Source organism: Dermacentor albipictus, chromosome 9 (assembly GCF_038994185.2).
Source record: "Dermacentor albipictus isolate Rhodes 1998 colony chromosome 9, USDA_Dalb.pri_finalv2, whole genome shotgun sequence".
Lineage (NCBI taxonomy): Eukaryota > Metazoa > Arthropoda > Arachnida > Ixodida > Ixodidae > Dermacentor > Dermacentor albipictus.
In genome coordinates, this window is record NC_091829.1 from 19,140,079 (window position 1) to 19,154,800 (window position 14,722).

General features: G+C 47.2%; 2 protein-coding genes across 2 annotated transcripts in view; one reads left to right on the forward strand and one right to left on the reverse strand.

Moving 5' to 3' along the window:
• Window positions 1-14,722, reverse strand: part of LOC139049761 (latrophilin Cirl-like) — a 1,359,947-nt gene that overhangs the window by 736,434 nt on the left and 608,791 nt on the right. The window lies entirely within an intron of this gene.
• LOC135917335 (uncharacterized) lies at window positions 1,909-7,800 on the forward strand. The gene is made up of 4 exons (XM_065450925.2): window positions 1,909-2,153; window positions 3,288-3,591; window positions 5,897-6,171; window positions 7,623-7,800. The coding sequence occupies exons 2-4, from the start codon at window positions 3,301-3,303 to the stop codon at window positions 7,798-7,800; spliced, it is 744 nt and encodes a 247-aa protein (XP_065306997.1). The 5' UTR covers window positions 1,909-2,153; window positions 3,288-3,300.

The following is a 14,722-nucleotide window of genomic DNA, read 5'->3' on the forward strand; positions in this document are numbered from 1 at the left end:
TTTCGTGAAAGTGAGTCTTTGTTTTTCGTTTTCTTTCCTCACGAAGAGCGCGAGGATGTTGTCAGAGGAGTCTCCTCCTGACTGAGGAGGTTACAATGAAACATTAATTTATACAATCAGAGCTCCAGCGAAACAGACTCCTGCGACCCCACAACCGAAATTCGCACCCATAACACCAATCTAAAACGGGTAGTAACGAAGTTTCCAACAAAAATTGCAACTCAAGATATTCGAGAATATCCAGTTAATAGCATTCATTGATTCACAGGGTTCCATGTCCCAAAGCAACTCTGGGTCTGTGGGTGATGCCGTACAGGCTCCGAATTAATTTCGAGGTCCTGGGGTTCCTTAACGTGCACCTGAACTACGTACGCTAGTGTTTGAGCATTTGCCTCCCCCCCCCCCCCTTTAAGTGCGGGCTTCAAGGTCGGGATTCGAACCCACAACTATACGCTAGCAACAGAATTCCATAGCCAAAGAGCGACCGCGGAGGGTAACTATTACTGAGCAAGGTCTGACACTGCTCAGTAAGCTGTCATCAAACATGGCCCGATCTTTCGGATACTAAGTCAGGAAAGTAAGGAGTGGCGATTTCTAATTACTATAGCTACAGCCGAAGAATCTCCAATTAAGTTAACATTATTTTGGCATCTGCTTCAACGCAACAAGGCTGAATACGTCCAACTCTGAGCACAGCTACACAAAATACGATACTTTAGCGTGGAGTCTGTAGGAACATAGAAAACAGTCGTACAAAAGAGCGGGCGATGAAACAAAAGACGCTCGTACCCGCGAGCATCCGATTTCCGAGCTCTGTCACGCTTCCGGAGTGTCTCAGCTGTCTTCCACAAATGTGGGCAAGCGCCACGCGTCTGGTTTTCTGGCCTAATTCGACTGCACTCATCGAAGTGGTGTGCGTAACTCGGTAGACAAGCGCCCTCTTATTAACGGAACAGCGCAGAAGTCGCTGAAGCCTAACAAACAATTGTGCAGGCACGCATGTCTCGAAGCTGGAACTAAAAAATAAAAAGAAAGTAAAAGAAAGAAAGACACTTATCACGAGTGCGGTATTGTGTTCGCAAACACGGTTTTCAGGGTGCGGGCTTGGCGGGAAGCCCGGTCTGGTTCCAAACAATGGCCCCGAGATGGTTCGCGTTAGATTTATTCTCAAAAGACGGCAGATCTAGTTAGCTCCTGCCGTAGCAAGCAGGCCTTCAGAGTAGCAAAAGGGCTGCCAACAACTCTGATTTTGAGAAAAGAAATAAAGTTTGGCAGGCTGACTGCTTTATTTGGGAAGTTGAAAAGCAAATGCGAACTTACTTGTAACATATTTTTTTTTTCCGGACATGATCTTAGTGACTTCAACAGATATGCAAAAAGTCGTATGTTCTTCTCCGCTCCCCTTGCGTTCTTTCCTATAGCCAAAATTGACGCGGCCGCAAAGGTACACAAAGAAACGTGACTCCCACGGGTTGGAACACAAACCCATGGAGAACTAACACTGATGCAAGCTGCACAGAACGTCGAACGTTTTCACGGCCCCAACAGTTTGGTCGCGGCGCGATATGGCATCGGGCAGTGCAGGCAACCCTCCCGTCCTCGCGCCATAACGGCGAGGCTTGCCACCATCAATAGTGTTCAGTAAAGCGCCTTAAACTTCGTAAAGTAGTGCCACGCTTTAAAGAATGCCGCCTCCTCCTCGCGCGCTCTGGCCGAGGCCGACGCCGCGTCGCTATTGGCCCAATAGCATCACGTGGGCCCTCGCGCCGTGCATTAGCGCCATTTTTGCTCGAGAAGCGTCTACGGAGCGGCGAGGAGTGCATGTTGGCTCCGTTGCTACGCTCGAGCAGTGTAGGCGGCGCCATGGTTGAGGAGGGAGCGTGAAAGAGATGAGAGACGAGGAGTGAAGGTGGAGGAGGAGGGTGTCACTACCTTACAAAGTTCAACAGGCTTTAGTGTTCAGGGGCACGAAGCGCCGCCTTACTGCAGCGAACCGGACCTGGAGTACGCATGCGCGCAGGCGCGACACCTATCACAATAGTGCAATCCCCGAAAGTTTTTGTTTTTGTTTGTCAGTTTGTTTGTTTTTGTCGGCTCTTGGAAACAGTAGCATCGCGCACCACGAAATAAGAGGGGCCCCGCCGCTTTCCAAGGTAAGCTGTCTTTTTTTTATTTTAATGGACGGTCTACGTTTCTTCGTAAGAGGCTTTATAGCACCGTGAAATCGTAATGTGGTGACGTCATACTCATAGTGTCCGCAGACTTTACTTGTCTGACCTGTTCGAAAGTGCGCCCATGCGTGTTTGTCTTACCACATGCTACGCCTTCAGGGCGTACACAAATAAAAAGAAATGCTCCTAAAACAAGTAGTTTTTCTATTTTTCTTTTTCCTTTTTGAGCCTTTAAACAGAACAATAAATTTCCGCACATTACACTATAAGATTTACGCCGGAAGCACTAGTTAAAAAGTTGTCGGAGTACATTTATATACGTCACACGAGTTCGAAGCGTTCTTCTATATTTGGCTCGTTCTGTCGACCTTGTTCTAAGCTTATAGAACTGCACTATGTTCTTTATTTACAAGAAGGTAAATTATAAGTAAATGGGAGCAGTGTCATTAATTTTCTTTGACGCCACTCGGGACCTATTTCGGAAGGATGACCATAGGAAATGCAGCGGGCCCACGTTCCAACTGCAGGACTTACCCACCGTGGTAGCTCGGTTATGTCGTTGCCCTGTGGAGCTCGAAGTCTTGGGTTCGACTTCGGCCACGGTGGCCGCATTGCGATAGGAGGCGAAACGCAGACACGCTCGTGTACTGACTTAAGTGCAAGGTAAAGAAGCCCAGGTAGTCAAAATTATTCCGCAGCCCCATACACTACGGTGTGGCTCAATAATGAGATCGCGATATTGATAAGTAAAACACCACTATTTATTAACCAGTGACATTTTCTTTTCGTGTCAATGTACCTTCCTTCATTATTTTTATACATGCCACGCTTCTACAAGGTCGAAGCATAGAGAACACAGCAAAAAATGCGTACTTAACTTCGTTAGTATAAAGTTCGTTTAGATGGTGCTGTGCATGAAAGCTCAGCCTGTAAATGTAGGTACAGCGCGCGTCAACTTCTTGCGTAAATTGTCTTTTTTTAGCGCAGTTAGCCCGCCACAGACATTATAGGCACAACAGTATTTCAACGGATGAGAGTTTTGCTTAGCAGCCATCCGGCGACATATATATAGCAAAAAGCGAGTCGAAGCAAAACGACGCGTCCCATTTGTATCAGGCGCAAAACGACGATGTTCGTACGGGCCAGACTGCTGGCGCTGTTGGTCGCGACCCTGGTCGGATGCCAGAATGGAGCCGACGCCGCGCGTTCCAAGGTCGCGGACTCCGACCCGCCGGAAGAGTCCAGCTCCGGGGTCAGGCACTACGAGGGCGTCGGCAAGGACACCACCAACGGTGTGATCAAGAACCTCAACGCGCTCGGCGACGGGAGCAGCGGCAACCAGGAGTTGCACATCGAGAAGAACGACTTCATCGACGTCTCGTGGCAGAGGCGCCACCCGGAACTCTTCCGCGTCAAGAGGGTGAGTCCGCGAGACAAAATCACAAGCCAACCCAAGCCAAGCCAGCTTCTGAGAAAGCGAAAGAGACGCGTTGAGCACAAACGTTACTATTTAATTTCGCGAGAAGGGTCCTTTAGTCGAGAGTGACCACACAAGCCTGGCTGAACGAGCAAGCCGCGAACATGGAACGAGCTTTCGATAATGGTCACGGCAGGCTCGACATAGCCCGAAAGAAGCAGTGCATTAAATCGACCAAGTCAGTTCTCTACAAGGCTCCTTGAAGTAAGCCGTACGTCATTTTCATTGACGCGTTCGGTGACTGAACAGGCTGTGATCATTGAGTAGAACGCTAGCTGAAACTAAGCAAAGACGGTAATGAAAGAAGTGAACGGATGAGATGCCCTTATCCTTTTATGACTGGAACTAGGGATCGAGATGAGTACTCCATTCTACAGAAACTCACCCCGGACCAGGGTGGACTTTTTCTTCAACTGTGAGGCTTTTGGTCTGAGAAACCGGTACGGGTTTATTTTGCAGCTTTGTGCTGCGATTCCAGTGGAGGACAATTTTACCCTTTAAGATAGTAGAACGACTATCTGCAGAATTTTACCGTGAGCATGAACTCATAAACGCGAATTTAGAGTATACGAAAACAATACCACTTTCATTTAAAAGGCCACATTGCCAACGACCTGCTTCTTTATCCCTATCCCGAAAATGAGACGGCTAGAATTTACTGAAAAAACAGGATGGGCAATGGAAAGCAGCCCAAGATTAGCTAACAGTCAAGCTAAACGCTCGATACAATTTGACTTTCCGTCACCCAGAGTTTGCTGTTGTCCTCAGAAAGCCTAACGAATCAATTTTGGATATACGCTAACTTCGACACCTCATACTGGCGATTGAAGCACGGGAAACCTAAAGGAAAAGCCAACAGTACCGCTTCTGACATGCTAAACTGAAGTTTCAGTTGCCTGCAGCAACGATTACTATGCTAATTACGAAATAACATTCCAACTTTTCTTTACGCGGAATGGTGTTTAGCCGTTGTGGTGTTCTAATAGCGGAAAGCGAGTGTTCCAACCCTTCCCTCCTCTTATTAGTGGTTGATTCAGCAAGCCAATTACTGAAATATTACTCTACTGATTAGGTTATAGCTTAATCACCATTTACTCACTTACTTATTTATTTACTTTAATTACTTCTTTTTGTACAAATGCACTATGCAGGGTGCAGGGCCAGAAATAAAGGTCAATCTAATGTTCCTTGATGTGGAACTGTGCTTGGGCATTACAGGGTTAACGTGATCAAGCAAAAAAAAAAGCTTGTCACGGCAACAATAATGTCATTGCAGCGCCTGACGTACGCATTTCCTTTCAGTAACGCGAATCATGCTTCCCTTGTAGGCCGAATAGCGCAGCCATGTGCACGCCTGCTGATTGGCTGTCGCACTTCGCGGGTTGGCGCCTTTCTGTCGCTTTTAACAAGCGCGCGCGCAAGCCGGAGTGTGTACAGGCTGCCATACACATCGCGGTGACAGTACGCTTCACTTCTCGCTTCTTCGGCTGCCATCTGCGATGTGAGTGGATTCAAACGTGTCCTACTTTTTCAGGCGATGTATGCTTTCTTCTTTTCTTTTTGTGCGTCTTTTCTTTATCTTTTTCTGATGTAGCGTGATAACATGCCGCTGTACGCAGACGATATCTCTATTTGGAGTCAGTCGCGTTATCGTCGAGCAACTCAAAAGCTAGCTTCAGAGAGCACTCTAGAATGTGTCGACGTATCTAGCAGCTAGAGAAGAGTGCAGCTTCCACGTGAAAAATAGGGCGGCCACGACATTCACCCGCAAGCTGATTAAATTGCAATCCACTGATACTTGGCAGTGAGCCCTTCCTCTTATCTCTGCATTCAAATATTTCTTCGCATTATGACAGATGAGAACGCCTCGCCATTTCCAGAGGTTAAAATATCATGCGAGCGGTCTTGGGGCGCATCCGGGCTGACGAGCTACCCTGATAGACAGCCGATGAGGAAGCGACAAAGTTCGTTCCTCTCCGGCAAATTCTTTACGTGTTCTCGCGTCTTTCTGCCCTCCCAACAAGTTGCCACTCTTGCGGCCAAGTAAACCAGGTGAAACGTATACTCCAAGGTCAAACGGACTGCTTCACAAGTTCCCAAGAAATACGCCAGCTTACTCCCTTTGCTTGCCCTTCCATTCACTTTCGTCTCTGCCATACTTGATGCCACCCCGAATCAGCTTTTAAGAAAAAACACGAAAAAGCAAGCGTGAATGAACAGCATCGCTCACCTCCCCCTACGCACGCAGAAAACGGCGACCATCGCGCTGGACGTGAAGGACAACACGTACCGGGTGTGGACGCACGACTACCCCGTCGCGGCTATGGCCATCCTGCCTTACGGAGTGGGCGCCGTGCACCCTGCCGCCGCCTACCCCACCGCGGTGTACCCCGCTGAACCGGGCTACTCGGGCTACCCCGTGGTCGTAAGCGGAGGAGCTCCTGTACCCCTACCGGCACTGGCGCACGCAGACTACGTGGGCGCGTCACCGTACTACCGCGGATTTTACTCGCCTTCATACAGGTACGCCGTGGTCGACGAATCAGACGGCCCTTACAGCAGTTCTCAACCTTACGCATACGCGGCTATGTCTAAATTCCGCTTGCAAAGCGATAGGTTCGCCTTGGACTGGGGACAATAAATGGGAATTTTTTAAGCTTAGACGGGATGGCAAAGTACGGTCCTCAAATCCCTGAAAAAAAAAAAAGCACCTAGCCCTCGCCGTGAGCCTCAGTTTAGCTGATGGTGTGAACATTCAGTTGCAGCTAACTTGAGATACTTGAGCTTCAACTTTAGCTAATATGAGGATTCGCTTGCACCCTTCGTACATTCCTACATCGGGCGGTGAGTGCGCTGTCTTTTGACAACATACGCAGCCCGATCTCTGAGCTCATGCAGGCTGCTTCAAGCAGTGAAAAAAAAAAAAGTTGATTTTGTTCAATTTTGCCACCATTCGTTAATTAAAATTTCTCTGATAGTTGGACCAAATCTTGCGGTCCTGCTAAGGTTGAATTAAGAGAGGTAAATGAAATCTTTTTTTTCTTTTTTTTTCTTTTTTTTTTATGGGCAACGTCGTCGTACACAGCCTACACTACGTGAATGAACTTTTCGCTGTGTAATGACATAAGAATAATGTCGATGACCCCAGGTCGAGTTATTTCAAAACCAACTTTATTATCAAATGAAAATATTTTTAAAAATTTCCAAGATTCATAGTTGCTAACTGCCTTCCTTTTACGTCCAAGGAATGAGGTGTAGACCTTATTAAAATTCGAATATTGTGCCAGATACTCGTTTAAGTATTGCACCCCCGCCCCCACCCAATAAAATAGAAGAAACAGAAACAGTTCAACTCCAGATTCTCTCGAAATTTTCTCGCATTTTGCGGTAAATGCGAGAGCGATGCGTTAGCATCATTAAGTCGAACCTTTTTCAGGCCCCGCTTCTATGATTTCAGCCGCGTTCACCACATTGCAAAGTGTTGTTCACGATCTGACTCTTCATACATGCTGCCTCTTCGAAGAACGAAGTGAAAATGACGGCAATCCAGAGCAGACCACCGCCAGTTGCGCTATATATATTTATGCCTATACATACACACACATACACGCGAATGCTCTTCTAAGCTCTCCCAACACCCTCCCTATCTGTATCCCGTGACCGGCTTCCCACACTTCGCATAAATACGATATTTTTCCCACCGCCTTCGCACTCCTAATGCTAACGTATTAAAAGGCACTGGCTTAGCGAGGACAATTTTTCGGGATGTGGGCATTTACAGCCTGCTCCCAAACTATGCCCCAGTCTAACCAGAATATCCCATTTTCTGCTAAGAGTCAAAAGTGAATACAACCTTGAGCTGGTGATATATGGCAGCGAAACAAACGTTATTACGCCTCCCTCCTCGTCCCCCTTGACTAACAGTGTTTTCTAAACAAATATTTTCGGACCACTTATAAATCGCCTCATCGCAGCCTACCCTACGCTCCACTACCCTGGGCGTCACCTTACGTCGGCGCCGGGTACCTGGTACCAGACGCAGCAGCCAGCTACCTTCCCGGAGCCCCGTTGTTCGCCGCGGGCTACCCCGACTACCCGGACGTTTACTCGTCGCTAGCCGATCTCGATTGGTCTGGAGACTACCTGCAATAAACTTAGGCCTGTTTCCAAGTGGCGACGTCTGTTCGGGTGAACCCATCGATTTAGCGACGCTACGAGCGCGAGTCCGCATTGCTGTAAGAAGCCCTGCGTGGCATAGGAAGCATAGGTTTAGCATAGGTTTAGCATAGGCTTAGCATAGCACATTAGACATACAGATTTTATATACAGCTAATCTGGTGTGCTCCAGTCTGCTACTGTGCACTGGGGAAGATGTAAACGGAGCCAAAACTGTAGTGACGGATGATGATGATGACGATGATGAATGGTCATTGAAAACCCTTTTGAGTGACGCGTCTTGCAGTGCAGGCTGGCCTATAATGTTCCCAATCGGCTACACACACCGGACAACAGACAACATATGCGCTACATCACTACCCTTAGAGATGCGCAAAATCACTGGCCGTTTGATAAGTTTTGTACGCCTTGCGACAACTCTCCCGATTAAACAAATCGGAACAGAAAAAGAGTACCATGACACACGAGCTCCGCGCTCGCGCTCACGCGCTTACCGACGCTGTCGCCTTAGCCTAATAATTAACGATATAGCTTGACCATAAGGACGACAACATGCAAAAAAAAGAAAGAAAATAAACATAAAAAAATCTTAGCAGAGCGTGGTTTCGATCCACGGACCTCTGGGTTATGGGCCCAGCACGCTTCCACGGCGCCACTCTGCTGAATTTTTTTTCTTTATTGCATGGAATTATCGTTACTGTCAAACCGATACAGTTACATCACATATGATCATACAAGAGAAACAAATTCACAGAAAGTATACAGTCCAATGACAGTTCAAAATTCTGGTAAACAAACACAAGCGTCCAGACGCGAAATCCATTCAGGGACGGGATCATATGTAGCCACCACACTCCGGACTTGAGCAGTCTCGTCTCGGAAGATAGACCTTGTCGAACGAGGTGGCTCGGCATGTCTGTCGATCATTCGACTTCTCCATAATGAATAAAGTCCTAATAACATAAACAAATCATATGGTGTATTACTCGCTGTCTTTTTGAAAGGAAGGAACCGGATACCATAACATGTCAGAGGAAAGTCTTTTTTGATAGTTCTTTGTAAAATGTCCCAAAAAAGAAATGCGTCACGACAAAGTATAATGCAATGTTCTATGGTCTCGGGTTGATTGCAAAGCCTACAATTTGTATTCCAGGGTACATAAAGTCCTTTTTCCTGAAGCCACGTTTTAACTGGCAGTGTGGAGGTGTGCAGCTTAAAGAAAAACGTTTTCGCTGCTGGCGCAATGCACATTCTACGGACACGGCAAAGAACATCTTGACCAAATAGAGACAGATACGGCTTTCGGTACAGCGGTTCAGGGAAAAGGTTATCTATAAGTGCTGCATTTAGCGACGTGCGATTAACGGTAAACAAATATTCAAGGTTGAATCTGGCTTTTAAGAATGAAATAGTGTCGACAAGTTCCTTTAAGAAGCCCCATAACGGTAGTACTTGAGCAATGTTTGTCGTGACAAAAAGAAAAGGGAGGTGTGACTCAAGACGTGCTCGATTAACTGCGAGAAGGAATGGATGACGGACATTTTTAAGGTAAAATAAGCGCATGACCAATTGTCGTACAAACAAATGCACAAGACCCAGGCCTCCCTTTTCAAGCGGGAGAAAAAGGTTGTCCCTTCTCATGGCTTCCCATGATGAATGCCAAATAAAACATGCAAATATTCTATGAAATGCCTGGACATGGACACGTGAGCAGCGCAAGACCTGCAGAACATAAAGAAGCTTAGAAGCGAGAAATGTATTGCATGCCTTAGCTCTCGCAAAAATGGAGAGATCACGTCCTTGCCAGGTTGTCACCTTTCTACGGATAGTGGTTATCGTGGACGCCCAATGAGGTCCACTATCACGGAAGTTATCGAGAGGTACTCCAAGATATCACAACGGAGACTGATTCCAATGAATATTCGCGAATACAGAGGGAGTGAGCGCCCACATGCCTAGCCAAAAGCCTCTACTTTTGTCAAAATTTACAGTAGCTCCTGCAGTCTCACAGAAACGCAGGGTAGCGTTTATTGCCTTGGTAATGCTTGGCTTATCGACGCAAAAGAAGGCAATGTCATCTGCATAAGCTAGCACTTTAATTTCCTCATCGGCATACATATATCCTTTAATGCTCGAGTCACAAAGCACGCTTAAGCAAAGCGGTTCTAAGTATATGGCGAAGAGTAAAGGCGAGAGCGGACAACCTTGACGAACGGATGACTCCAGTTGTATTATATCTGAGAGGGTACGGTTCACAATTAACTTTGTAGTGCAGTGTTTATAACAAAGTGTTATACCATTGTATAATACATCCCCTAACTGAAGATGCCGCAGTAGTTGGAATAAAAATTCGTGTTGAACCTTATCAAAGGCTTTGGCGAGGTCAATCTGGAGAAGAGCTACTTGATCCGTACTACCCTCAATGCACTCAAGGACTGAACGTGCGATATGAACATTTGTCTGTATAGAGCGGCCTCGAATTCCGCATGTTTGATGATCACCTACTAATTTAGTAATGACTGTCTGCAATCTATTTGTCAGTATTTTTGCAAATATTTTGTAATCCACGTTACATAATGATATCGGCCTATAACCGTTTACTCTCTTTATTGTTTCATCATCAGTGCTTTTTGTTATTAAGGTTGTGTGGCCCTGATAGAAAGATGGAGGAAGCTCACCGTATTGATAGGCTTCCTCGAAAAGTTGCTGCAGAAAAGGACACAGGAAACGAGAACGGAGGTAAAATTTTTCTGCTTTTGTGATTGTTTTTTTCAGAATTGCAGCTTGCATTTATTGTGTACGGTTCGCAGTTGAAATACGTCTAGCCCACCTAAAAACATTTATTTAGGCACTTTGCTGCGTGTTCTAGAACCGACACCATTCCACTTGCGCAAAACTGACTTGCCTGCGTAAAAATAAAAAAAGTAAAATAAAACAATAGAACGAAGGAAAAAAGCATTGTTACCACCTAAATAATTAATTTTCTACGCACATCAAAAGCTATCAACGCTGGTTGCCGGGAATTATGACCCGTTTGCATATTGAGAAGAATGCGGCAGTAATGATTGCCGCTGTTGAAACACGCCATTTTGCGCACACTACGCAAAAACGTAACATGTGTCACGCGCACAGGCAACCTTTGCCTGTGGGGCGCAAACCTTGAAACCGCCGTAAAGGTTGCAGCCATGTGTTCATACTCGAGGATAAGCTGTTGCCCCACGAAATCTTATAGTTAACTTCATGAGGAAAACATTGGCAGATGTCTGAGCATAGTTTTCCTGCAACGGAACTGCCTGAGACTTCTTCGGTGAAGTACACTCTGAACATGCCGAAACTGCCAACGAAGGCGATTGATTGATTGATTGATTGATTGATTGATTGATTGATTGATTGATTGATTGATTGATCAGTAAAAAAGAACACGGCAATAAGCTAAAAAACGCAAAAGACAGAGGGCGTTCAACATGGTACTCATCGCCTGCTTCATGTTGAACGTAAAGCATCTACCGCAGCGTTCCCTTGAAAACACCAACTTTCGATCCCGTAAATCAAATTTTATGAACCATGTTGTGCACAACGTGTAAGAGCTGGATAAATATTGGAGTTGTGGCAGTGACTAGCAGTGGCGGGCAATAGAAAATGTGGGTGGTCCGCAACGATATGGTAACAAGACAGTCAACAAAGTGAGCATATTTGGACGCGTACGTTATAGAGTAGTGCAGGAAATTACATCGACAATTACGTCAAATCACATGAAGTACAGCAAGTTACTCAGTCAAATGTATCAGTGAACCACCACAAACATAGAGGTTACGTCAAACCTCTATTTGTAAGACCTAAATCATCCAACATGTTCATTCTCGCCGCGAACAATTCCATTACCCCGAACTTCATAACTGTTAACTACCACTGTAATGATTTGTTACTGTTTTCTCTTGACTGTACTTATCCTACATCCTGTCCGGTTAGGCAACTCTGTCCACAGTATTGTTTCAAAAAGTAAGTATAAATAAATAAAAAAGACTACAGTGTCAAAACCTGAGCGGCACTAAGGTTAGATGATCCGGAACTGGAGTGAAATGTGCTGTAAATAACAAAACAACGCATCGAATCGTGGAAGAGTCACTCTAACACACAAAAGTGCGGAGATTTTATTGTAAAATAAGTCGCAAAGCCTTTGAGAATCGGTAATGACGTCACAAGGCTTTAAAAAATAAAAAAGGACAAACACGACATTCCAACACGGACATTGGCAATTTCGCAGTTGTAGATCTGGTGTCACATGACGATTCTCCGCAACGCAAAGAGATTTCGTTATCACGCTAGCCACCTTCAACTTCTGTTTCTTTTCCCTTGGTCTTCAATACTTCGAGCTTTTGAAGAGCAGCGGAGCGACTTGGACGACGATCCTTTCCCCTGTCCTTTCCGGCCACCTCCAAGTTGTTCACAAAGTTATATCTCTAAAAAAGTAGTCCACGGTTGCACTACCTCGTCGTTCCGACTTACATCGCGGCGTTCTTCCGCGCCTCACTATTTTTTTTCTCTCACCTTGTTGCCGGCCACAATAGATTTTTCCACGGGCAACCTATCGCGAAGCTCGGCTGCTGAGCCCGAAACCTTCGGCGCACTACAATCAGTCAGTCACGTGGCTTCATATTTCTAGTTCTCTCGCCCCCCTACTCCCCCCCCCCGGGTTTTCTTACATCAGTTATCTAAGACCCCCCCCCCCCCCCCCTTACGTCGATCAACGCTTCCTTCCCGTTTTCAAAGAGCGCCACTCTCAAGCTTGGCTCTTTCACGAACAAAAGATCGATTCCGAGGCTCTCGAAGTGAACAAGATAAGGGTCCTCGGAGCCGAGAAAGAGCACAATGCTTGTACCGCGTCACTTTCGAAAGCGAAGATGACGATATGAAAAAAAAATTAATAGAAAAGAAGGAAGAAAGGAAAAAAGGGGGGTGGGGTGGGGGGAGACAGAGCAACGAGAAAAAAAAAATGGGTGCAGGAAGCAGCGTGACAAAACAAGCTCGGGGGGACGAACTATACACGGAGGCTCTTTTTTTTTTGGACGGTAAAAAGACATTCGATCCGTGAAGACCAGTTGGCAACTCAAAGCCTGTAATTGGAGTCTCGCTACAACGCGCCGAGGACTTCGTGCCGAAGCAGGTCTAAAACAAGCTGGGCCCCGGCGGTGGCGCGGCGAGCGCTTCCGCTAGAAACAAACAACCGTTCCTTTTCTCTGTCCCGATATGAACAACTGCAGAAATCAAACACGTCAGCGTTTTTGTTTCGCGCAACCTGATACCATCCATGTAGGGTCAGACGAGACAGCGTCGCCGACGACGCAAGCGGGGTAAGAGAACGGGACGTAATGATCGCGCGATAGAAAAACACGTAAACAAAGGGAGAAGATTCTTAAACGAGAACGTAGTTGCAAGCTAAGATGCACGCCTCCGCAAATTATAGCTTGCCGCTGACTCGCTATACCGTGAACAGCAAAAAGCGGGGCAACAGAAGTTGGGGTACGAGATGTTTGTTGCTCGTTAGCTTCGCTGCAACTGAACTACCTGGGAAGCGTCCATAGGTCGAGTTGACGCTGGACGCGCCGAGAGAGCAAAAGGGGCCGATGGATTCATTGACTGATTGAGTGATTACACTTGGTACTATTGGAAATGTTGGCAAGATATGTGTCGCCGGTTGCTCCACAATCTTGTATTGTCCGAACGATAAACATGGCGTGCGGGGAAGTTCATGCGTTGAAGGGACACCGAAGAGAAATTGAGACTGATAACATGTACTTTAAAGACCCCCCTCCCTCTTTCCCCTCTCCCCCGCAACGCGGTTGCGCGAGTTCATGCACCCTTTCCCTCGGAGCCTTTGTATCGCAAATCCGACTACGGACTATCGAACATCGGCCGCCGACTGTCACTATCGACCACGTGCCGCCAACAACGAAAACCGGCGAAAGAGGGAAATAATCGAGCGCAGCTAGCCAGCTTCGAGGCACTGAAAGTGACAGCGAGGCAGCCGGATCCACGCTACGGAAACAGCGCCTCAGCAGCAACCAGGCGTCTCAGAACGCTCGCGTGACGAGGAGCGCCCCCCTGCGGCGTTCGTGGGCGTCGAACCTCCACGATGCACTAAACGAGAGCGTAGGAAAGCCGTCGGCTCTTGTAGCTCAAAGTCCACTGTCTGCTCTGCTCAGACCCCTGTGCATGCACAAAGTTGCACGCACGGCGCGAACACTACTGCATGTGCTCGCAACGCTCGTGCCTGCAGCGGAAGACGACATAAATGAGCTGCACTGGCTTCTGCGCCGAGCTGAACGAGCAAAGCGCAACGGTGCAACAATATGCGGGCTTCGTCGTTTTTGCGGCCAAATGCCAGTGCGCGTCGCGCTCGATCCTTCTTTTGGATTCCTACCCGCCGTGGTTGCTCGAGGTCGAGGTCGTGGTTGCTGCGCACGAGGTCGCGGGATCGAATCCCGGCCACGGCGGCCGCGTTTCGATGGGGGCGAAATGCGAAAACACCCGTGTACTTAGATTTAGGTGCACGTGAAAGAACCCCAGGTGGTCGAAATTTCCGGAGTCCCCCACTACGGCGTGCCTCACAATCAGAAAGTGGTTTTGGCACGTAAAACCCCACAATTTCTTCTCTTTTGGAATCCTTTACCCCTCCACGCGCAGGCGACGCCTGCACCGTCGATACATTGAGAGCACGGTGGCGATAGCGAAAACGCTTCTCGAGTGTCCGTGTATTTGTCGCAATAAAGCTTGTTTCAACAGATGACGACACGAGCGTTGTCAAAAACAGTGAGGGCGCATTACGGTGTGCTACATACGGGGCCAGTAAAGTTTCGTTCGTTCTCCGTCCTCGCTTCACCGTTGGAACTTGAAGCTT